The sequence below is a fragment of the Medicago sativa genome, chromosome 8 (genome assembly GCF_051527215.1).
Source record: "Medicago sativa cultivar Bolivia chromosome 8, Bolivia_mono, whole genome shotgun sequence".
NCBI lineage: Eukaryota > Viridiplantae > Streptophyta > Magnoliopsida > Fabales > Fabaceae > Medicago > Medicago sativa.
The window spans coordinates 59,795,175-59,820,892 of NC_140756.1; the positions used below are offsets into that span (position 1 = coordinate 59,795,175).

The 25,718-nt window shown below is 33.6% G+C and overlaps 2 protein-coding genes and 1 pseudogene across 3 annotated transcripts; 2 read left to right on the forward strand and 1 right to left on the reverse strand.

Moving 5' to 3' along the window:
• The first annotated feature begins 587 nt into the window (after positions 1-587).
• LOC146900079 (uncharacterized) lies at positions 588-10,825 on the forward strand. Its single transcript, XM_085736902.1, has 3 exons — positions 588-817; positions 9,571-10,169; positions 10,381-10,825. Exons 1-3 carry the CDS (start codon positions 588-590, stop codon positions 10,767-10,769), a joined length of 1,218 nt encoding a protein of 405 aa, XP_085593028.1. The 3' UTR covers positions 10,770-10,825.
• Positions 10,826-20,292: 9,467 nt separating this feature from the next.
• On the reverse strand, positions 20,293-21,968 carry LOC146900080 (uncharacterized). Of its 2 annotated transcripts, none has more exons than XR_015023013.1 (4): positions 21,563-21,968; positions 21,168-21,371; positions 20,924-21,060; positions 20,293-20,732 (listed from the first exon to the last, which is right to left on the reverse strand). XR_015023013.1 is itself a non-coding variant. In XM_085736064.1 (4 exons), exons 2-4 carry the CDS (start codon positions 21,366-21,368, stop codon positions 20,714-20,716), a joined length of 357 nt encoding a protein of 118 aa, XP_085592190.1. In that variant the 5' UTR covers positions 21,369-21,371; positions 21,563-21,711; the 3' UTR covers positions 20,293-20,713. The 2 variants fall into 2 exon arrangements, 1 of the variants encoding a protein (XP_085592190.1); XM_085736064.1 differs by having other exon boundaries at positions 21,563-21,711.
• Positions 21,969-23,008: 1,040 nt separating this feature from the next.
• Positions 23,009-25,439, forward strand: LOC146900081 (uncharacterized; annotated as a pseudogene).
• The last annotated feature ends 279 nt before the right edge of the window (positions 25,440-25,718 follow it).

Here is a 25,718-nt window from a genome sequence, read left to right on the forward strand (position 1 = left end):
CTTAATCGACCGTGTCCAGCCTGATTAAGTATCCGAAAGCATTAAGTTCTTGATTAAAAGCAATTATCAAAGGTTTACAAGCTTGTCAAGAGTGTTATAACATAAGATAGATTGTTATTATAGTTCTAGATTCAAGAGTTTGTGTCCAAATCATCTTGAATCTCTTTGAAAGCATTAAACATAATAATAACAACAATATTGAATCATTAAGCTAGAACCTTATGTATTAAAAGATCAAAAGATTACATAATAGCTTGTTTAGTTACCTCAATACTACAAGAGTAGATAATAGCTACACATAGACATGTAAACTATGCAAGAGATGAAGGAAAGATGAAGATTCCATGTCAAGATCCTTCGTGTCCAAAGTGATCTTGAGTTGAATCTACTCCTCAACAACTTGCTTTGTGTTTCTCTCTTGAAATAGCTCTAACCTCTCTCTTAGAATGTATGAAAATATCTTAATAAAACAGTGAATGACCTAAAAGAGAGGTTAGAATGCTATTTATATGGGCCTGTGTTTTTGTACCTACGCTAATAGCGCCATTTACGCTAATAGCGTGGTATGTCGGCCTATAAACTGGCCAATGGGCTGTTGCCACGTTGGCCTTGCCCTGGTTCTACGCTCCAGCCACGCTCATGGCGTGGCTTTCTGGACTCTTTACGCTAATAGTGTGTCTCACGCTAATGGCGTGTTTCTTCATGGCCTGCTACGCTCCAGGTACGCTATTAGCGTATCTTTCGGGAGTGATTACGCTAATAGCGTAGCTTACGCTAATAGCGTGTTCTTCACAAGTGCTCCAGATTCACGCTCCAGGTGCGCCATTGGCGTACCTTTCTGACCTTGGGCTTTTCTTCCTCACGCTAATAGCGTAGGACACGCTAATGGCGTGGCTTCCTTGAATTTTGACTTTTCTTGCTCCTTGCTTGTATTTTCCTGCACAAAAAGGGTAGAATAAGGCTTAAAAGCATAAATGACATATTAACACAATATTTGGAGTTTTCCATAGAGAATCTTGCAAAACAAGTCACTAAAATGCCTAAACTCCTATATGAAATATATCACTTTTAAACACTTATCACTTATGTACCCCCATTAATTAGAGGTACACCCCCACTATATAAACACTACTAATGTATGTGTTCCATCCGATGTGAGACTTTCACTTTTTTCAATTCACACAACACTAGTTCTACCCAACATGGGAATTTGTGTTTAGTCTTTTTAACTCAATTTCCACACATGTTCCAACAAAATGAAAAGCTATTCCAAGTAACTTTTTTGAAATCTATTATTATTTATTTAAATACAAGGAACTCAAGTGTAAGAGCTTCAAATCATAAAAAAAAATGATTTATATGATAGTAAACAAACATAAATAGTTTTATACTCCCTCAGTTCCTTTTTAAGTGTCGTTTTAGAAAATTTCCACGAAAATAGCAACAAGAATTTTTGCACGTTTTCTTCCTATTATACCATCAATTTAATCCACCAATATATTTCTATTTTTTGGCATACACTTTATCTTTCCAATAAATTTAATATGTTATATTTTTCTCGTAACAAACATTTGTTTTTTTTTTTTAAGATCGTAACAAACATTTGTTACTTACTATCTTTTTCTCCAACAATTTTTTTTTCACACTCTTTCTCATAACAAACAATTGTCAATTTTCTAAATATTGTGCATATCTCTTTAATTAATTTAAGTCAATATAAAAATTACTCCAACTTCACATTAATCAACACCTAAGAAAAAAATTAACTTTCCTCCAACTCCTTTAATCAAAATTAAGGCTTCAACTATGGCTTCAACCAATGCTAGATCCACACTGGATGAAGATAACTTAGTAGAGCAGACAGAAAAGAGCAACAATGGTACTGGTACAAAACTTTAACTCTTAATGAAATCATTATTATATGTAACAAAACTCTGTTTAGATATGAAGATAACAAGAAACAAATTTTGTTTTAAAAAAAAATAACTTTGTTCAAAAATACAAACTTTAGTTTTCCAAATATATAACATTAATTAGTTTTATTAAAAAAGATAAAAGCAACCAAAACGACAGTTAATTAGGAACAAAAAAATCACCCTAAAACGACACTTAAAAAGGAACGGTGGGAGTATTTATTTTTGAAAAATCTTTAAAAAATATCTTTAGATTCTTTTAACCTAAAATCTTTTTTTTAAGCTGAAACAAACGCACCCATAGTCAACGTCGATTAGAGCAAACACCTACAAAATCATTTTTTCGTAGTTGGATGACATTAAAGACCGCGGATCTCACAATATTATTGAAATTCAATCATTTGGGGAAGAAATTTTTAGATTTTGAATTTCATTTTGAGAACACCATATTGACTCGTAATATTTCTATATGTATCATTTTCGCTAGTGCATATCTCAAAATGGGTATGTCCCAACTCATCATATTCGTGAGTGTGTCAATGGGTACCCAATGGGTAGGGTACTATAGTACCTTTCCCCATACCCGCGTTTGTAAAAAATACCCGTACCCTCGCCCGTACCCTCGTGGGTAATAACTTTAGTGCCCTTCCCCGTACCCTATGGGCACCTAAGTACCCATACCCGCCCCGCACTTTAACTATGAAAAGACAATAAAATATATCACAATTGAAAATAAAACTATGGTTCCAAAATTTTCAAATCAACTTAGAAAATAGTACGAACCATAATATTTAGCTAAGTAAAAAGACATCCAAAATATTCCTCGAAAATAAAAGTAAAAACATTCAAAATACATATAAAAAAGTGCATACTAAAATAAACATCAAATTGATTTAAGGTATGAAGGGAATGATGAAACCATTACTATATTAGTTTTAAGGTTTAGGTATAGACGTAAATAGCTAAATAAATTAAATAATTATGCACCAAAAATAAATAAAGTATTTATTATATTATATAAATATGTATATGCGGGTTGCGGGGCTGGGTAGTATAGTACCCTTACCCGCACCCATACCCACTTAAATTTTCGGGTAATTACCCGGACCCAAACCCATACCCATGAAAGCGGGGTTTTACCCTACCCATTGTGGGTTTTTTTTGCGGGTGCCCATCGGACCTGGGTCCAATTGCCATCCCTATATGTCATCATAATTTTAGTTTTTGAATGAATGAAACTTATTTTTATTGTGGAAAAAAAAACAGAGAAGAAAAACTTCAAAGATGAATGAACATTGCTCCAAGAACCGAGACACTTTTTTTACTCTAAGCACAATTAGTTTGACAAAATGATAGGAATTGATTTTGTTGTTTTTGGATTTCCAAACTGTTGTATTTGGATTTCCAAATTCTATCATCTACCGAAGTTGTTACTAGGTTGAGTCACGACCAGGTCGCTTTCTTTAAGACGTTTCGTGGCACTACTCAAAATTGTGCAAGGTAGACTATCAACCACGCCGCCTCCAGGATAAAACAAGCCCAGCTACAACTGTTCGATTAACTACTGCACTGTAGAAAATCGTTCGAGAATTACACCGTCAAATATGGTACTAAGACCACTCTTTAATACTGAAACCACTTTAATATGGTATTGTTACCACTCTATTATGGTGCTAAGACCACTCAAATATGGTGTTACCACCATTCTAACCTTAATATCTCCAAAGTATCAATATGGCGCTACGACCACTCAAATATGGTGTTACCACCATTTCTCCTCAAATAAAAATATTGAATAATTTTTATATACCGTTAAGATCATTCTTGATTCCGACAGGACATTGTTTATTCCAAATAGGGACTATGATCTTAAAAGTATTCTTTATTCCGAAGGGACATATATTATCGAAGGGACTATGAACTTAAGACCATTCTTAATTCCGAAGGGACATTAAACCGAAAAGGGACTATGGTCTTAAGAACTCTCTTAAAAATATGATTCAATCGATTGATCGAAGCCACTCGATACGGTACGTAACCGCTCTGTTTGAAACCGAAAGGGACAGAAAGGAGTAGAAGCAGAAGAAACTCGTTTAGCACAAGTCGGAGGGAGAAGAGAAGAAAAGATTTCCCGACAACTCAATGAAATTTTTTCGGTGTGTGGAATGCACTGTGTGAGCTCTCTATTTATAGAGAAAATTCACAACTAATAAGTGAGAAACTTTGGGAACAAGTAATATGAGAAACTTTGGGAACAAGTAACATATTACTTTGCGATTAAGTAATTCACATATTAGATCTAGTACAAAAATATCTTAATTGAGTACTAAAATATATTAAATTTAGTACAAAAATATATTATATTATGTACCAAAATATTTTAGCAAAACTTGGGGACTAAGAAAGCACTTTCTAATAATGATTAAATTAATTATTTAATTTATCATTTCCAAATAATAAAATATATATCAACATATATTTTTTCTCTAGTGCTTATGTACCCCCATTAATTAGAGGTACACCCCCACTATATAAACACTACTAATGTGTGTGTTCCATCCGATGTGGGACTTCCACTTTTTTCAATTCACACAACACTAGTTCTACCCAACATGTGAATTTGTGTTTAGTCTTTTTACTCAATTTTCACACATGTTCCAACAGATTTTGTTGAAGCTTTAAAGTGTATCTCTCAAAATTACACCAATGCACTAATTCTATTTTTATTTGGAATTAGAGACTTGGAGTGGAAAATATACTTTAAAATATACAAGACAATTTTTTTTTTTTGTTGAAGAAGCTAATTAGTTCACTCAAATTAACACAAAAGGAAATCGAATTTGAGATTTTGAAGAGGAACACACTTCAAGAATCCAAAAAGGCCACCAAAGCAACCCAAGTGAGTTTATATAAGACAACTTTTACATTTGCATATCCAAGTATATTCAACTTTGTATATGATATAGTCAGGGACGGACCCAGAAGATTTGAGTAGTGAGGGCAACATATGTATTTTTTTTAAAACATAAACATACATCATATAATTGGTTTTGGTAATTTTTTATACTTTGGAAACAATAAATGATTTTTTCCTTTTCAATGTTATTAAAAACCTTTCAATTCTTGAAAATATTCATAGTAGAGAAAACTCTTTCAATAATTGCAATTGTCACATCTAATATAAGAATAACTCTTAAAATAAATATATCAACGAGTATCCAACATGTTTTCTCGTCTACGCTAACTTAATAGAAAGATGAATATATATTTATAATATTAGTCAAAATACGTATATTACTTATCTTTTATAAATAGATAAAATGACAAATAACTAATGAAATCCACACACACAAGTGGAGGAGCCGAGGTTCGAACCTCGATCACGATATTCAATCTAACAATTTCGGTATTTTTATCAGTTTATTTAGGATATATAGACAAAATATGTATATTACTTTGTACATATAATATTACATATATCATTTTTTTAGCTAAAATAATAAGGGAAATGAATACAAATGGTATTACTTAATTTTCTTTCCAAAATATAGTGAGGGCCCAGGCCCACAATGTGTGCAACCTGGGTCCGTCCCTGGATATAGTGCGCTATTGCTACTAAAAGGTCGACAAATGTTAGGCTATTGCTGAAACTAATTCAAGACATGTTTCATCATCCTAGAATCAAAATGGTTAAGAAAACTAAGTAGAAAAATTCCACATTTTTAGGCCTCGCTACAATTTGGAATGACTAATGATCCTTAATTAACAATTACGGGGTGATTTTCAGGTTCCAACTTCAAGTTTCAAGTCATCATTTAGTGTATGGATTTGTCTACCCTATGATGCAAGGAGGTAAAACCTATGTGATGTAGTAAATCCGCAAGTGCACGGTTTACCGATGTAGCAATAAAGAGTATCGTTCCAACAGGAAGTTATGAATTCAATTAACTTTAAATAATGATTAGATGAGAGTTTGAGATTAAAAAGTTTGGATTTTTAATTGATTGAAAATAATAATAATAAAATGCGCCTTGGAATTATTGGTTCATCTTGTTGACAAATCCATCACAAACCAAACCCTAAAACTAGAACTTTATATTGGACATATCACATCTCCTTTCAGTCTCAGTGAGTGTGTTCCTATAGCAACCACGCCTATTCCCATGGTTAATTGTTATTGGAATCCTTGAAGAACGAAACTTTACTTGTCTCAAGGTTTGCTAGACTATTCTCATGTTTCGCAATCCTTGTCTAATTTCATTTGTTCCAATATTAAAACTTCATCTTTCGATCCATCGCTTAATATTTGTGATGATGAATTAACAAGTATTAACCCTCCGTTGTTGCTTTATGAGTTTGATACTTGTTAATTTATTATAAAAACGGTGAAATTAGATTAGAAAGTAGATTTATATAAAATTAGGGTTCGAGGCTTGGTTTGATTTGGATTATGTCATTAGACTTATCCACCAATCCCAAGACAAGAAGAGTCTACTCACTCACGTTCATTGTAGACATAGAGAAGAAGAAGAAGAACATAAAATAAAGATGAACTTTTATTCAAAGAAACAATTGTCACTTATTATTTCCAAAAACAAAAGATGAATGAATATGTTTGCTGGCTGCTCTATTTATAGTCTGCAACTACTTAAGCCCCAAGAAATACATCAATAGAGTCTTCCACAAGAAACTACGGGATTTAGGTCAGAAATAAACTAAATAGGCAGTTTGTGTTGGATATTTGTATGTTGGCTTCACTTTTGCCTAAAACAAATATTCACTTCAGATGTGGAACACAATGTTCCAACATCCAGACCTGGTCTGTATGTTCTGTGCTTTGCCTATGTTTACGCACGCGCTTACTTGATTGAAGGAATCCACATAAGCTTGAGTTGGTCTGAACCGTGTGCAATTACGAGGAGATCAGAACATATGTGATTTCTTAAGGAAGTGTTAAAACGACTTAGGAAAGTTTTTTAAGGAGATGATAATGTGACTTTTAATGAACCTACTTTCTAGGAGTTTTCTTATCCGGCTATGTTGATTGAGCATTAAGTCACTGATCCAATCTGAAGCATGATTGAAGGGATGACGCTGAAGCATGATCCAATCTGAAACATATGTTGATTGAGCATTATGTTGATTGAGCCTTGCTTCAGTATATAAAGGAGGCTGCAAGACCTGAAGAATTGATCATTGTTTTACAAAATAGAGTTTTGTTTAGGTTTTGAGTCTTATATCTTGTGAGCCTTTCGTGTATCATCTTGATGCATGTTTAAGACTGTACTTTGAGTTGTAATACTGTGCACTACTCCGAAGCTTTTAAGCAAGGAGCTAGGTAGATTGTGAACTGCATCTAAGCTTTTAAGCAAGGATGCATGTTGTTATTTTTGAGGGTAACCTCATTTGATTTGAGTCTGTAATTTGGGAATCACAGGGGTTTGTGATCAGTTGTAAGGGAGTGTGATGGGATCTCAGATCTAGGAGTTCCTAGGTTGAAGTCTAGTTGGGGTAGGTCCTAGGTCATAAGTGCAAACGTGGTTTGCTGAGAGCTTGTGAATACGGACTGCACTAGTGGATTTTCTTCCTGGCTTGGTAGCCCCTAGAGTAGGTGACGTTGCACCGAACTGGGTTAACAATTTCTCTGTGCCTCTTTTCTTTCCCGTCTATTACCTTGTTTTATTATGCTTATGTTTGTTAGCTTAGTGTTCTAAACATCATATGCAACATATGTTTACTGTGTTTTGTGTTGGAACATCGTTTAGAACATCTTAAGCCTAACGTGCCAGAATATCAGTTTGTCGGAGAAGCAAAAGCAGCAAAAGGAGTGTTATGGTAGTGGCTTCATATTTTTGTACTAAATCTTCGTATTTTTGACCCGAATCAGCTCTAAATCTCCTTTCTTTTGCTCCAAGACTCAATCTTTCAAATATTTGTTCTTGAAATTAAATATCTTGCAATTGAAGTAAAATAGTTCTAAAAAAGAAATAAAAACATATAAAATCTAAATAAAACAGACTCAAATAATATATAAAAAACACTAATTAATGACTCATCACTATGATAATTTCCCAAGAGGTAAAAAAGACCAAAGGCACAAATGTGGGGAGTTATAGAGGTAAATTATAAATTTATAATATTAGGAAGGGTTAATGGTGCTTTACGCCTGTAATATATGACATTTCTGGTTTTCCCCTCTGTAGTTTTTTTTATTAACTCCCCTATAAAAAAAATTAAAATTTTTGCACAAAAAAAAGTTGGTTTTTGAATGACCTATTAGGGGGTATTCCAAAACAAATTTTTTTTTACAGGGGGTAAATTAAAAAAAAAATTACAGAGGGAAAAACCGGAAATGACCTGTATTACAGGGGGTAAAACACTATTAACCATATTAGGAAGAACTTCCCAATGGAAAAATGTGTGAATTTACAAAATGGCAAATTTTCTTAACTCAGACTCACAATTGTCATCTGGTTAAATTGAATGGACACAATGCACTCCTGCACCACAAGGAAGGGGCAAGAACGGTGAGGTTTGAAACAACAGTGCGACTGCGGCATACCAGAGAGGGAATGGTGAGATGAGAGCAACAACGACGCGAGGCAATGAGAGGGAAGAATGGCGCAACAGCGACGTACCAGGGAGGGCGAAACAACATATTGAATAATATCTCTCAAGTTGTAATGTAGTTATCTCCCCCCAATATTTTTCTTAAACCCAACACTGTTTTCTTCATGGGATGCCTTCTTCTAACCATTATGATATCAGATTCGATTCAAATACATCCAGACTGGTCATTGTAATTTTTGTGTTGCAAGTGCAAAAGATATTGTAGCAGCCAACACACACACAAGCGACGGGTTCAATTATGTAATAATTTGAAACAATAAGAAAATAAGAAAAACATAAAAACATTTTATGCTAAACAAAACATATGATAGAGAATCCGAACAATGTACCGGGAATAAGCTATTGATACTTCATTTTGATACTTTAAAAGATGACTCCAAATAAAAGATGCACCTGTGTATATGTGACCTATGTGAAACCTTCTTTTCTCTTTTGTCCAATTTCTGCTGCTTGTTTCGTAGCTTCTTAGTCATACAAATTAAGATTATTTTGAACATGAAATTAAGAGAGTAAGATAAAGGAAATAACACTTTTGAGCAGACCTTAATCAATTCAAGCCATTAAACAACTGAAAAGTGGTTTAATCAAATTTGCAGATAACCAATACAAGATGAGGGCAGTGTAATATAAAGCTAGGCATTTAATGATTGTACGCATTAGTACGGTGCTCAAGACATGCATTAATGTCTAAATTGGTTAACATCATTAAATCTTTGCGCTGCACAAGGTGAGTTATTGTTATCAACTACACAACTATCCAGTTGTTTTTTTTGTGCTCCTTAAACAGAAAAATTGACTGTTTTACTATGTCCTTCACTATGGCAACCTCATTCATGTGACCATGCTGCCATAGTTAAATTGCACACGCCCAGTACCACTTGCCATAGTCGCATAACATAACCACCACACAAGCTTATATGCGCACGAGTCCTTTGTCGTGATTATCATTCAAGCTCAGTCACTGTTGTGTAAAATCTAAATCATAGTAGCTATTTTTTGGGTGTATATTCTTTGATATTAATTACAGGGAACCTTCAATTGAGCGATTAAATTTTCATCTTGAAGGTGAAGAGCCAATTGTTTTCAAAGATCACGAAGACTTAGAAGATGTACTAAACAAGCCACATATACAAGATACAAAGTTCTTGGCAAGGATGGAGGCAAACAAAAAATATCTTGAAGCAAAGGATCTAACTTACGGTGAGTTTCCTTTGAGATTTGTGTGGCATGTTTCTGACCACAGATGGTCTCCGCGAAAAAGGGGACGTTCCGTTGGAAGGATTCACTTTGTGCCTCCAGGTTTAGGTGAAAATTTTTATTTGAGGATTCTTCTTAATTATGTGAAGGGTCCCACTTCTTATGATGACATCAAAACAGTTGTTGATGTGAAGTACGACACGTTCAGAGAAGCATATTTTGCACTTGGTTTGTTGGACGATGACAAGGAGTTTATAGATGCTATTAATCAAGTTGCACAATGGGGAACCGCAACTTATATGCACAGGTTGTTTGTTGCGTTGTTGGTGTCAAATCAGTTCTCGAGACCAGAGGTGGTTTGGAGAGAAACTTCGGAGAATCTAACTAATGATATATTATACTGTCAACGGCGTGTTATGCGCGTACCAGGTAAACATGATTTTCTTATTCAATACTTAAATCAAATTGAGAATGATATGCACCAAGTATTTTATAGTTTAGAATTGGGATATATTATTTTATATTTCATATATATAGTGTAAATCGATGCAACAGATTTCTGTAATATAATTTTAATGGTTCAGCACATATATATACAAACTGAAAAGTAGCGTAATATATGTACCTTTTGGCAAAGCAGATTTGGTGCTCGATGATGATCAAATAAAAAGCTATGGACTGGCCGAAATTGAAGTGTTATTGCAAGCCCATGGAAAAGTAATGAAAGAAGATTATCCTACCATGCTTCGGACGGACGTGTCGTTGAATAATGAGGGGCGTAACCGGTTGATATATGATGAGCTAAGATATGACAGATATGCTCTAAGAAACGAGCATGATCGATTAATGTCAACGATGACTTCAGAGCAAAAAAAAATATATGACAACCCTTTATCAAGGGTTGCTGCAAACCGGCCTGGTGTTTTTTTCCTATATGGATATGGTGGAACAGGTATGACATATGTTTCGATCCACATATACTATATATTACCGCCACTTCAAAAAATTGTTATTATTTTGAATGACTAACTGAATCGAATAATATTTTTGACGGAGTACGTAAATAATTATGAATGTCCCAATTATTTTTGTTTCTATATATGCCTTCATTGTTTATTATTTTTGGCTTAGTGTAGTGCATTTTTATTCTAATTTTTGTTACTATTTCAGGTAAAAAAAAATTAGTTAGAGCCATGTCGTTTGCATTGCGCTCAAGAAACTTTTACTTGTTAAATTGTTTTATTTTCTATGTAATGGATCATATTGCAATAAATTAGCTTCTCCATTGTTTATGACCGGGGCGGTAGCACGGGTAAAATTTCTAGTTACTTGGGGTTCATAACTCTATAAAAGGGCAAACACTCTCACCTTGAAGATACACAACTACCAAGTATACTTAAATAACTTATTAAAAGTGTTTAATCTCTTCAAGCAACTAATCACGCAAATCACTCTTGAGATTCATAAAATCCTAGAGTCTGTAACAGTTCTCTCTTATCTTCTTAAAGATAATCTTCTTGTCTTCATTCTTATAAGGTTGTAGAAAATCCCAGCTATCTTTAAGGTTGTAAAGTGTTAGTTGAGTAAGAGAAAAGTGTAAGGTCATGTGTGACTTTGAAAAAAAAGTTGTAAGCTTGTTGAAACTTAGAGAATATAGGTTGTAATCATTCAAAGGGAACAAAATTTTAAGGCGCATGAGTTTAGAAGGTTGTCTCAAGCATCATAGTGGAAAATCCAACCTTTGGTGGGACTAGAGCAACATACATTGGGTGAATCAGGATAATTTCATTGTGTTATAATACTCTTTCCATATACTCTTTACTTAAAGTAGACACTTCACACACAAAACTATTTAGTTTTCATATCATATTTTATACCTACCCTTGATAATGTTCTATCCTGAACTATAACATAGTTCTTCCAAGTTTCAACTTGAGAAATTTTTTTTTTAAGTTTGTAGGATTAATTTCAAAAAGGGTCACAATTGAATCCCCCCCCCCCCCCCCCCCCCTCTCCTCCTCCTCGTGTGACTATTCCACTTACTTCACCATCTTTGCTGGAGTTAACTCTGTTTAAGTATTAGTTATGACCTTGCCTTGATAAACGAAAGCTCTGATATGACCTTATGATGTAACGGTGAGAAATTCGAGTATTTATGCCTCAACAAGGGATATACTTGTGAATTACCCTAAAGATGAATCATAACCCTAACAATCATACCCATACTCAATTAAAAGAGAATAATTTAGAAAACGATCAATTCATTCATGTTCTTGTTCGAGCACCGACAAGATAGTCAGTCTCATAATATAAAAAACGTGAATAGCCTCATTGAGTCCATTAAAAGTTGGTACAAATTCCAATTTATTTATGGGTCAAAAATTTAAATTCTTTGACTTTTGAGTTACGTGGCTCAAATGGCTTTACTCATTTTCATACCTAGAGTTATGTGTCTCGAATAAACGAATTGAACCTAACGAGGCGAACCGAACAGTTCGCAAACTTCAAACGAGTTGAACTTGAGCTGATAAAAAAGTTCGTGTCAAACTCAAGCCGAATTTTGAGCCGAACCAATTCTTAACGACTCAAGTCGAGCTCAGATAGGTTCGATTTGACTCGACTCATTTCCATCCCTAAATGATAGAAATATCTCTGTATTGTGCACACGGAAGTATATTGAACGAGAAACGTAAGATTTCTTTCAACAATAACGTGATAATTTAAAGGTTAATAACATGCATCGAAAACAGCAGCAATGATTAACGCTAAAATCTTGAATTAAGTACTCCCTCCGGTTTAAAATATAAGCAAAAATGAGTCAACATAAGTTGATGTATTTGGTACAAATTTTGAACCAAACCGAAAACTTTTTTTTTAAGGAATATCACCAAAACTTATAATTTATAAATTATTATTTAAGATCATCATAGTCTCATAAAAAAATTGAACGAATTTAATTTATTATTTATTGAAATAAAATATTAAAGAAAACAATACAATAATTTTTTTTCTTTCCTCGTAGATTCTATCCCACTTGAGGTAACTCTAGTTGAGATGTGTGAGACACTAAATATAGGTTCATCTCTCAACTGAGATTCAAACCTGGGTTTACAACATTGTGGGAGTGTATAGCCTATTCCACCAGACACAAACTCTATTGGCCATTTGTAATAATTTAATTAATGATCACAGATTTTCAAAATAAAAAAAAAAAGAATTTAAATAAAAATATAATAATTTTACTTAAATGTTAATATTTGTTTTAAAAAGTCTCATTTTATAATTTTTTGGGCCTCAATATGTATTGGGCCAGCCTTGAAAATAAAATAGAAAACTTAAAACCTTAACCTAATACTAAAATCTTCTCCTATAAACTCTTTATAAATCTGTTCTTATGTTCACTTTAACCATACAAGTGACGGCGCTTGCACTCATCATCTCCTTGTTTAAGTCATATATATGCTCACACACATTAATTATTTGTATGATTGAATTGATTTTGATATATAAGGGGATACATTCTTAGTGATTTCATTTTAGTGAAATCACTTCCCTAAATATATTCAAGGCTAAAGTGCAACTTTGGCCCCCTATCTTTCAAAAAGTTGCGATTTTGGCCCCCTAAGTATGAAAACTACAATTTTGGTCCCCCATGTTTAGGGAAATATGCTCTTTTAACCCCCTAACTTAAGGGAAATATGTCTATTGACCCCTTATCTTTTCAAAATGTTGCGATTATGGCCCCTTATCTTTTCAAAATGGCCCCTTTTTTGGACAAGTGTCGCATTCTCAGCAGTTTTCAAAGTTAGGGGGCCAAAATTGTAGTTTTCAAAGTTAGGGGGCCAAAATCGCAACTTTTTGAAAGATAAGGGGCCAAAGTTGCACTTTAGCCTATATTCAATCTAGGGGCATCCATTTTATTCTTCCATGATTGTATCTTTTTAATTTTTTGTTTTAAGTTATTCTCTAATGTTTAATCTTTTGTTGTTTCTATTATACTAGATCTATAACAAGGCGACATAACCTGATTCATGGACTATCATGTCAGGATTGATCGAATGGAAATCATTGATGCTGTCTTGCACTCCTACAACTTACTTATTATCATTTGTTCTATTGTTCGTTTCTGTAATGTCCAAAATAAATCTTCGACGAGTGTGATTTCTTTGATTAAAGATGAGGAAATGGTATGCATGAATGAAAACATGATTTTGTCTTAAATTATAATAATCATAAAATTAGGATATAATATTCTTGATCTATTATAATTTGTTTTGAATTTGTTGATTTTATTTCAAGTAGTGTCTCTTTTATTTGAATTCCCTTTACCTTGGGCTTGCCCATGGAAACCGAACCATATGGTCTACTATTTGTTAAATTAAAAATTATTTTTCAAAACTAGATATCATAAACTTTCCAGGAAATGGTCATTTGCTTAATTCTGCTACCGTTTTCTATTTTAATATAATCGATGAAGTTTATGATAAAATGCAGAAAAATGTGAGAAAATGATCAATAATTAAAGTATGCATACCATATTGTTATAAGGAACCAAGTTATGAGCCTCCCATTTATGGGGAGGACAAGTTACATGTCCCTGCATACTAACCTATTTAACTTAATGTTTTAATTTACTTAATTAAGAAGATATTTAATTGCATTTGCACCCAAAACCAATGTCTTAGTGTTCAAGAGTTTTAGAGTTTGAAATTCATAGCACTATTTAGATGATGCGATGTGAAGGTACGAACTTATAATAGATAAAGACAGTGATATGTTTGTTGTATTCAACAGGTAAGGGGACCTACTAACATGCTATGAATATATATGTTTGGTTAAATATAGCGTTGATGTACACAAGTGATGCAATGTATTCCATGATTATTGTATACCTGGTTTGCTTCTATAAATATATTAATTTTTCGTTTTAATTTCTCTAAATTTGTTTTTCGATTAAATATGTTTTTCGTCCCTGTAAATATAACAGATTTTGATTTTAGTTCTCATAAACTAAAATGAGGTGTTTTCTTCGTCACAAGTTTTTTTGTTTTGTTTTTGGTCCCTAACAAAAATAATTTTGAAGTGTTCCTGACATTTTTTGAACATAATATGAACATACAAAAGTTGAACATAAAAAACGGACATGACATGAACATATTTTGAACATAAAAGACTCATAATCTTGACATTCATATCAACATAAAAGACTCACAGGTCCCATGCCAATACCACCATGCCAACCCAAGTGGGTTTCGTCACATCATTCTTGATCTGATTCAAATGATGATTCACATCTAACGTGGCATCACCAAACTTAACTTTGTTCCTTAAAAACTAAACAATTTTAGTAATGGAAAATAAATTAAGTATTTCAATTCAGAGCTCTACTTTCTGCTAATGATGAAAAGTAAGGTGATAGAATATAAGAGTTCTAGAGACACATCTCAATCATGGAAGAGATTAAGATAAAGTGACTCTCAAAAAACAAGTGATTGAAATTCTCAAATGAATGGTTTGCACATGCCACAATAAGAAACAATGATAAAGTCTCTGTTCCTAAAATTATCATCAATAGGTAGATAATTTTGAACGAGTTTCCAAAAAATCTAAAGACTTGGAAGGAAGAAACCCCGATGACTAAATGAATTTACCCTAATTTTCTGGTTTGGATAAATTAAATTAGATATAGCAAAATTTGGCTTCCTTGAATGTGAAGTCACAAAAAATTTAGTTGTCCCAAACCATTTAATCCTTGGAATAACATATGATAGTGATCATCATCTTCATATCATTTAATAAAATAGTAGAGAGTCAAGAGGGAAAAACTAAAAACTATTTTGAATAAAATCAAAAACCTTATCCTAGGGGGAACAACTTTACAACTCTTGGCCAATGTGCATGCCTCTGCGCATGAGCCGGATTAGTCGCCCACTATTGGTGGGTCGGAAACCGGTGCAAAAGCAAAAAAAAGTAAATAAATAAAAAACGGTAGTAGACAAGCAAACATGCATATTGACATGAATGTTCTACTCTTCTACTATTTATCAGTTCGAATATAGATACTAATACCATCTCCAAAATTCCAAGTACTACCGCTGTGAATCAGATCTAAGGACTTTTTACAAACAATTAGACCATGAAGATGAGTAAATATCACCTGCCACTAGTTGCTTTTTTAGAATAAAGTTATCTCATCAAAGGTTCATGCAACCTGCTTCTTTAATTTTTTTTTTTTTTGAAGGAACTTCTTTAATTTTAAACATGCTCCTTTTTGCAGGAGATGGTGACCAGTTTCCTGGTTTCAATGCATCATGTACATTTTTTTTTTTGAGAGAAATGCATCATGTACATGTAACATTATTATTGAAACTGTCAATTTGGTCGAGAAGATTTTTTGGGCCAAAGATAAGTTATGAAGCTATATAAATAGACATTTCGGGGATAACAGATTGAAGAAGTTAAGCTCTTCCCACCATAGAAAGAAGATGGCCATTCCAAGAAGATAATTTGACTTTGATCCTGTTAGCTACGAGATAAAAGTGAATGATTTTATGCTTTCCCTTGAAGATAGGAACATCAAGATAATTGAATGAAGGTTGCCTTGGGATAACCCAAGAATATTGGAGATAGTTGAAATTCTGGAATGATGAATACCACTTGCACAATACTTGCACTTCCCATGACTCTAAACTCCTTTCAGAATAAACCATGATGCCATTTAAGAAGATGGAATTGTTATCAAAAACGCGACTTAAGTCCCAAAATCCAGGTTTTTGCGACTTTACGTAGCTTCAACGACTCAAGTCCCTAGCAAAATCCCAAAAACAGGCAAAATCCTAACAAAATCGCACAAAATCGTGAAATCCGTTCAAAATCGCAGGATTTTGATGGATTTTGAAGGATTTTGTTCATTTTTTTTGAAAAGGGTCAATTTTTGACCCGGTTCGTAAATTGACCTGATTGAATCCATGACCCGGTTCTATAAATACCCAAAAGGCCAAAAAATTTCATTCTTTCATTTCCTCCACACTTCCTCAATAGTTACACGTTCATCTAGTTAAAGATGAACTAAACCTGGGCCTTAGGCCCTCTTTTGTACCAAAAAAAAAAAAAAGATGAACTAAACCTAACTAGTTACACGTTCATTTATGTATATGTATTTTGTGGACTTTGAATTTTATTCATTTATGACTATATTCAATTTATAACATATATTTAGCATTATTTTTGTTTTGTTAGAATCCTCAATTTTGATTGCGATTTTACGAGTCCCGACTTTGCTATCCTATACCGATTCTACAAAAGTCCTTGAGTAAAATCCTTCGATTTTGATTGCGATTTTACAAGTCCCGATTTTGCTACTCCCTTTCGACTTGAAGTAAAGTCCCGATTTTGACAACCTTCAACTTTCAAATATCTAAGTACAACAAGTCATATGATTAATTTTACCATCAGTAACTAGATTAGCAACCATGTTTTTATTATTTTGTGAATCCTTAGTCACGAGCCTTGCATGATATGGAGCACTCAAGTCAATTTGTCATATACATGGAAGCAACTTAGACCATCCACAACATAGCACCCAAAATTAGGTGCTTATATAAATACAAATGGTTAAGTTCTCGGCGGGGCAAGCCACGACCGTAAAAAATAGAGATATGAATGAATCACTTTAGAATAGCTGGAACATGAAAAAATTATACACCATTCTCATTCTTTAAACTAAATCTCAAAATTAACATTGAGCTAGTAAATTGAAATTTGTCACACGAACAAGCTCCTTACACTTTTTTTGAAGCCTCTGCCCGTGACTTGCCCAATTGGAGCATTATTTATCGTAATTTTGATGTGCCACATGAATTTGGATCATCATAAACAACGTTTTTTTTTGGGGTTGTTGAAGACAATTACTGATATAGAGTTTTGAAAAAGTAATGCGACGCAGTTGAAATCAAAGTACTTATTATTGTTTGGTTCTGCTAGGGTTTGTTCCTCATACATGATATTGAGGTGGATGTTTAGGTTCAAATTTAGGTTTGAAAGGTCATCTGGGACGAGAAATTAAAATTTACCTGAACAAAAATACAACATATCTATCAGGTAAATCTACATCTCTTCTTTCGTGTGTAGATTCAATGAGCATCTCATCTACATTCATTTTATACAATGAATCACAATTATATGTTTGTTCCCTCAACCAATATTAAACTCACATGGTGACAATTTTGTTTGGAAGAAGCTATAGAACTCAATCCCATCTTCCCCTACATATCAAAAAGGTACATATATAAGCCCACATGCTAATCCACCAACGGTCCTAGTGATTTTGACTAAGAAGGTTGGCAGAATCGGGTGAAGAAAAAGCAGAAGTCTTCCACATATTGCACTGCACCATATAGATGTAAATAGAATATTAATAAATCATACCACACAAAACACAAAAAAACACCTTCTATACCATTATTAAAATACCCTAAAATTATGAAAAACACACCACCAGTCAAAATGTACTAAAATTGTAAGAAATAGGGGTTATACCCTGAGCTATATTTTTTAGGAAACAAAACGTTCTAAGGAAACTAACATGGACAAGAAAAATTGCAGTTGTGTGATAAGGACATCGTATGAGCTACCCTGTACATGCGTCACCTATGAAAATTCGTCACAAAAAGTTATTCGACTGGATGAGATAGTTGTCATTGACAAATGTTATGTATGGGTGAAAAAAATAATGAAGATTTTTTTTTTGTTACGGTGGAGTGGAGTGGTATTCAGGAACGTCTAAAAAAATTCCCTTACTAAATGAAACTACAAATCAAAGGTTTTGCGTCTGTTAGCATTTCCTGAAGACTAAGTGTTGTCTCCATCTCCAAGAAAGGTACCAACCAAAGGAGCCAAGAAAAAAGTCAAATCTAAACCAAATGAGACATCAACTAGTGGGATCCCATCTTCGTAGGAGCGTTTTGATTCTCAATTTTCGGATTGTCAATCATCACCACCAACAAAGTGATCATTACCTAAAAGAAAAGGTGCTCATATTGACAATTCCTCATGCTCCTCGGTCCCAACACCTACTCGGGTTCCAAAGCCTATCTTGGTTCCAACTCCTTATTATGCCTCGAGTCCTATTCATTATATGTCAAAATTCATAAGACCATTTATTGAGAAAATGACGGATGTTAAAGGCTATGAAAATTAGTTTTTGCAAATATAATGCACAAGGATCCTGATCATTGAACATTGATTCTTAGTTATTTGTGACGAGTAATCTTTGAGATGTCATGATTGTTTGATTTTTCTCCTTTGCTCTTTGATGAAGACCTGATCATTTATTGATTTCTTTGTGTTAGTAGGTATAGTTAGACATAATACAATCTCATCATTGATCAAAAACAGACAGCTGAAATTCTTGGTGGATCACCCAAAGAACGTGCAGGATTTCATAATACAATTTCATATCATGTACAAACTTGAAACTTGTCTTCATCTTTTTTGCTTTCACCTCCCAATATCACTACTACAGAAATTATTTTTTACATCAGTTGGAAACAACTTTTTACATCAGTTTGTAACTGATGTAAACTGATATGATGTGGTAAGTCCACATCCTTTCACATCAGGTTGCGACTGATGTGAAATCTTGAATTTCTACATCAGGTCCACTTGCACTGATGTAATAGACGCACTTTAAAATTTAACACTGCAGTTTTCACATCAGTTTTATGGTAGACACTGAAGTTAAACATGTATACTTCACATCAGTCCTTTTACCCACTGATGTGAAATCCAAAAAAGTTTTAAAAAAAAATGCTTTTTTTTTTTATACTGCTTACCAAATCAGCTTGAGACCTCTTTCCTTTTATATTAAAAATAAGAAAAACAAATTATGGATATTTTTATGCTACATCAATATTTATTATATAAAAAAGTACATGCATATATAAATACAATCAAAGAAGTTATATTATAGTAATATCAACGTAAATCTATAACATCTTTGGGCATAATATATATTTATCAAATTATATATATACCCCAATCAAGCATAGCCACAACATAATTACAACCTAACCAAACATTTTTATTCCCAAATTCATATAAAATCAACAACAAGGGAACAAAATATCTAGTTCTAGCTATTATATGGATCAAAATTATACAACTCAGTCAACTAAAATAAGTTTTATTTAAAGTAAACTTAATAGTATGATCTAGGAGTAAACCTTAATGAGGTTTCTGTTGAAGCAGAGGTCCATATCAGATAAAATAAAACATCCATACACCAGAATTTCTTTGAAAGCCATTGCTTTGATCAACTAATACACAACCTGAATCACAACCCAAAAAATTAAAACACTAAAACAGAAGGGTGATTGATAATAAATCAACAAAATTCGATATGTCAGTGATGTTAATGAAACAATTTCATAATGAATGAAGAACTCTCACGCTACACCACAAAACAGGAACAATTTCACAATTCAATTTCTAATATCACTACTAAAGATTATTAAAAACAAGAAAGAAAAAATGCATCATCTAAACCTTTAAGTAGTACAAAAATTATATTTTAATAATATCTAACTAAAATCATCAAAAGATGAAGTTTCATAACCAAGGCAACTTTATATCATCTATATATATACATCTCATTTTCAAAAGTTATCTGGCTGCAACTTTGTGGATTCTACCAGTTTGATAAAGAATGCATGGATGAAATGTTGAAAACTATAAAGGATATAGTATCAAACCAAAATCCCTTAACCACTAGCATTTGGTGTTGTGTAATTGCTCAAAATATTTGAATCAGGTGATAGTGGAGGTGGATCATGATTCAGCAAAACAGCTTCATCAGCTGAGTTAGAAATGTCAATTACCTCAGGTTGACTTTTATGCTTACCGTCGCTTTGAATATCCTTTAAAGTCTCCAACACCTCGTCCATACTAGATTTGATAACATTCTTGCTATGCCTTCATGTTGCTAATAGAAACCTTGCATTAAAAATTATAATATGCCAAATATAAATCTCAAACCAAGAAAAAATTATCAATATAGTTTTCAGTATGTTATTATGATCAGAATGAAATGTAAAACTGAAGAAGAAACAATGATTTATGGAAAAAAGTGCTACAAGGATTTAAATGTCAAACTTAAATAATTATTTAGACATAGGTGAACAAACCTGTGGAATTTCAGAAATACATTCCAGAGATATAAGAGCTGATTCGCTAGAGACTGAAAAGAGTTTAACAGATGATCATCCCAAGAAAAAGGTTGAACTGATTCCTCGGTTAGATAATTGATATTATGAGTAGCATCCTGTTTAAGAAAAGATTTAAGTATTAAATTAGCAAATAGCATAAAACACAAAGAAGAAACAAATAATGACAACATTGACATTGAAAGAATAGGACCACGGCACTGACTTCTTCCCTATCAGGCAGCTGAGGTGATTGTTCACCATCAATACTTTGGACACGTGCTGGTGGAGTTGAATCAAACCATTTTGTATCATCTGATTCAAACGCGATTTCAGTCAAATCAATAGCTTGGTCAATGCCTGTGCTTATTCTTCTCAGATCTTCAAGCAGGATATCATGAGCAGCCATCAATGCTTTGATGAGCATCACCTGATTTGAGTTTGATCATTAGTTGAAGAATAAGTTGCAATAGTGAGCAAAGAGAATTCTCGACAAAATTAATTTTAGTCACTAATTTAAATCATGATATTGTGACTTCAATTTAAAACGCCTTCACACAAAAAAAAATAAAGCATTGTTGTGAAGTTATACAAATATAACAGCAACACATCATAGCATACCTTGTTTGACCCAACATAATCTTCAGCGTAATTGCCTTCTGAATCCCTACAATCACTGGTACAATTCAACTAACCATATCATTCAACAGTTAAAACAATATAGTGTGGAAGACAAGCAAAATAACATAAATAAGTTATGGCTATTTTACAATCATTGCTTTATTATATCTTGCACCAAACCATTGAGAAAAGCTACTCTTCTATCGGAGTCTTCTTGCTTCTCTCTCAGACTCAAGTAGGGCAATGACATCTCCTTCTCTAATGGGGCCCTTCACATTCCTCATGATGTAGCGATTCTCATGCAGAATCTTGACTCTAACCTGAGTGACCTGTCCTCTGGATCCAGTACGACCCATAACTTTCTCAACTTGAGCGTGCTTAATCTGTGATTCCATCCTGCTCAAACACAAACAAATTCGCAATTGTTAAGAGAGTAAGCAAAGAAGCATATAACAACAATCACAATCAGCCAATCAACAACAACAACCAACAACAAAAATAAACAGAATTGCTGGGATTTCATAACTTTTATGTCATATGTGCACTGTTATCACTAGCAGAAAAAAGCAATTTTTCAAATTCTGCTACACAACACTACTAGCTATTTCACAACACTGTCCAAAATAGCGTACCAGGGCACAATATCGATTTATTATAATACTGCTATGATATAGCACCACTATTGCAGCTATTTAACTTTAGTACATCACTACATATGTATTTCAAAACAAAAACAAATTTACTACTACAACAAAATTTCATACACCAAAACATAATGCAGAAACAATTTGATTGAACAAAGTTAAAAACAAACATCATATATGGAATAATTTGATATATTTAGAAGAGTTAACAATTACCTTGACACGTTCCCATGTATTAGAAACGGTGATGGGACCATGTTCCTTAACAATATCAAAGAGAGCTCTTGTTATTGTTTGTCTTTGTTCCGGCGGCGTTGTCAGCGGTACCGCTCCCAGCTTTGGCTTCAGTTTCTTTGCTGCATTTCTAATCGCCGTTCCAAACATTTCTCTTCTCAAGCCCTAATTTCTCACTACTCTAATTTTTTCAATTATAGTGTATTCTGCAAACATTAACATTACATTACAACAATTTAATTAATACGCATAGCAATGATGAATGAATCAAGGAATTTCATTTCATAGTAATAATAAGGAATTGAAATATTAAAGATGACATTACCTAAGTTAAGCTCTGAACTGTGTTCGTCTTCTTCACTTCATTTGTTGTCCACTGACAGAGTGGAGTAAGCAAAGAAGCTAGTCAGAAATCTAAATCAGAGAGAAAATCCAGAAATCCAATCGAACCCAGCTAAAACCTCAGCAAACCTCTCAAAATCAGAACTTGAAACGAACTGGAAGTACGGAATCGACCTAGAAGCTCACCTTGAGAAAACCCAGAAACGAATTGAAGGACAAATCGCGAATGGAAGAAATGGAATCGAGAAGGTGAGAAGGAAGAGGAACGTCGCGAGAGAGAAAATTGAGAGCAGAAATCGCGAGAAAGTTGAGAACGTCGCGAGTGTTTTGGTGTGTTGTTGTTCTTTGAAATCCTAACAAAATCGAACAAGAAGAGGACGGTGGTGAATCGACCAAGGCTGCGCTGTGATTGATTGAGCAGAAAATCGAACAAGAACAAGAAGAAGAGAACGGTGGTGGATTGTGTAGTGAAAGGGAAAGTGAATGGAACGGTGATTGAATGAGTGAAGGGAAAGGATAAGGTCAAAGTAAAAGTTTGGTTTTACATCAGGCTCTTCTCACCCAATGATGTGAAAAAAAATAGACAAAGTTTTTACTCATATTGCGAAAATGCCACCGCATTTTTTTCCCTTCATTCCAATAATCCACTGATGTAAATGGTCCATGTTATTAAGAATTCCCCTCATGTGCATATTTCAACTGATGTAAAAACTCACAATGTGTATGTTTCCCTTCAGTTATTTTGCCACTGATGTGAAAACTAAAACCCCTATGATGTAAAATATATATTTTGTAGTAGTGAATTGTCTAGTGTAGAGATTCCAATGAATATGCAGGATGCTCTAAAAGTTCTGGAGTAGAGGAAAGTTGTATATGAGGAGATATTGAAAATGTTGATAAAGAAGGTTCTCAACAATTCTGAAACCGAAAACCATATTCTAAAATATTTTATTTATTTTTAATATTTTGTATTGAAGCTATTTAATTTATGCAGCATTATTTAGCCCTTACCAATTTTCCAAGTGGATTTTGTTTTTTGTAAGCTAAAAGTTAATTGGGTTAGCTTAAAATTCTAACCTGGCATTTGTATTTGGAAATAGGTTAAAAACAAAGATTTCATTAGTTATTAAAAAAAATGAAGAAGATTTCAGTAGTGTTTGTTAGGAATTTGTATTCAAATGTATGTTACAGCGTTTAAAAAATGTCATTATCATAAAGTATTACACATAATGATATAGGTTTTGTTTGGATAAACATCTTTGTTATGCGGTCATAGCATAATCATTTATCATATAAGTGCTTATTTATAAGCTATCTCTGCAATAAAATATAAAGTGAGTCGAGCTATTTTTATAGAAGTAGTAGTCATAAGTCATTTTCATTAGATATACTAGAGATCTTATAGAAAAAAGTTGAAAATAGCTTATAAACATGTCATAAGTTGTATGCATAAGCTCTCTCAAACGGTCTTACAAGGCTTTTGCCAATAGTTTATATATGTTTTTGGTGGAAGGAATGAGAAAAGAAACCAGAGCAGCAATACAAGTCTCTTTTCACATTGTCCATACTGCAAAAAAAATAACCATCCACCAAACAGATGTTGGTGGAGACCAGACGTAAAATGTCACAAGTGTGGTCAGTTAGGACATGTGGAAAGAATATGCAAGGCAACATCATGGAGAAGCTAAGGCTGCTGAAGATCAAACTTCGGGGAGCAACTCTTTGTAACATCATGCTTTGCCACCAACACCACGGTGTCACCACCCGAGAGAGTTGGCTTATAGATAGTGGTTGCACAAACCACATGACTTATGATCGTGAGGTCTTTAATGATCTGGACGAGACAACTATTTCCAAAGTCAGAATTGGAAATGGCGCACTTATCGAAGTAAAAGGTAAGGGAACGGTTGCAATTGAAAGCCTTTCAGGTTTGAAACTAATTTATGATGTCTTATATGTTCCTAAAATTAATCAAAACCTTTTGAGTGTTACTCAACTGCTAGAGAATGGTTATAAGGTGTTGTTTGAGGATAAAAAATGTGTGATTAAAGATGCAAACAACATAGAAATGGTCAATGTTCAAATGAAAGGCAAGAGCTTTGCCTTGGATTTGATGAATGAGGAACAACAAGGAAGGAAGGATTCATGTTGGTATTGCGTTCCTCCATCATCCATCTATCGTGAACGCTGCGTGAGTGATGAGTTTTGTCGATACAATCAATGGAAACTCTGCAAAATCTGTCAAAGAACCTGTTCCAGGGGAAAACCTGGAACCAAAACAGGATGTTACTGAAGTAAAAGCACAAGTTGATGCCATATGGGAACAAATGAATAAAGGAGTGTCCAATAACGTTATTAGCAGTTTTAAAAGCAAGCCTAAATCTTCTGTTGTGGATGCTGTCCTTGAACAAATCAAGAAGAAAGCAGAACCTGAAATTTTTGTAGGCTATAGCTCATCTTCAAAAGTCTATAGAATCTATCTTCCACAAAGCAACAAAGTAATTGTTAGCAGAGATGTCAAATTTCTTGAGTCAGATAGTTGGAATTGGGAAGATTGTGAGAAGTTTGAATTTCAGGAGGAGAATGAAGATGTTGAAGATGAACCTGTTAGAGGAACTAGATCACTTTCAGACACATTTTGCCTTGCCAAAATTTAATCATTTAAAATTTCATCCCTCAGCCCAATTAATCACTGCCACGTCACTGATTAGCTGACATGGCAGTATGACTCAACAAAATATGGTCGAAAGGACAAAAATACCCCTAATATCAGACAAGCAGGAAATTACGAAATTGCCCTGACAAGCAGGAAATACGAAATTGCCCTGAGTTCATGTACTACCAATCCACCCTCTTCTTCACCAACTTGAGCAATCACAAACTTTTGGCGGCTGGAAAATGAAAACAAACTTGAGCAACATACTAAGTAAAATAAC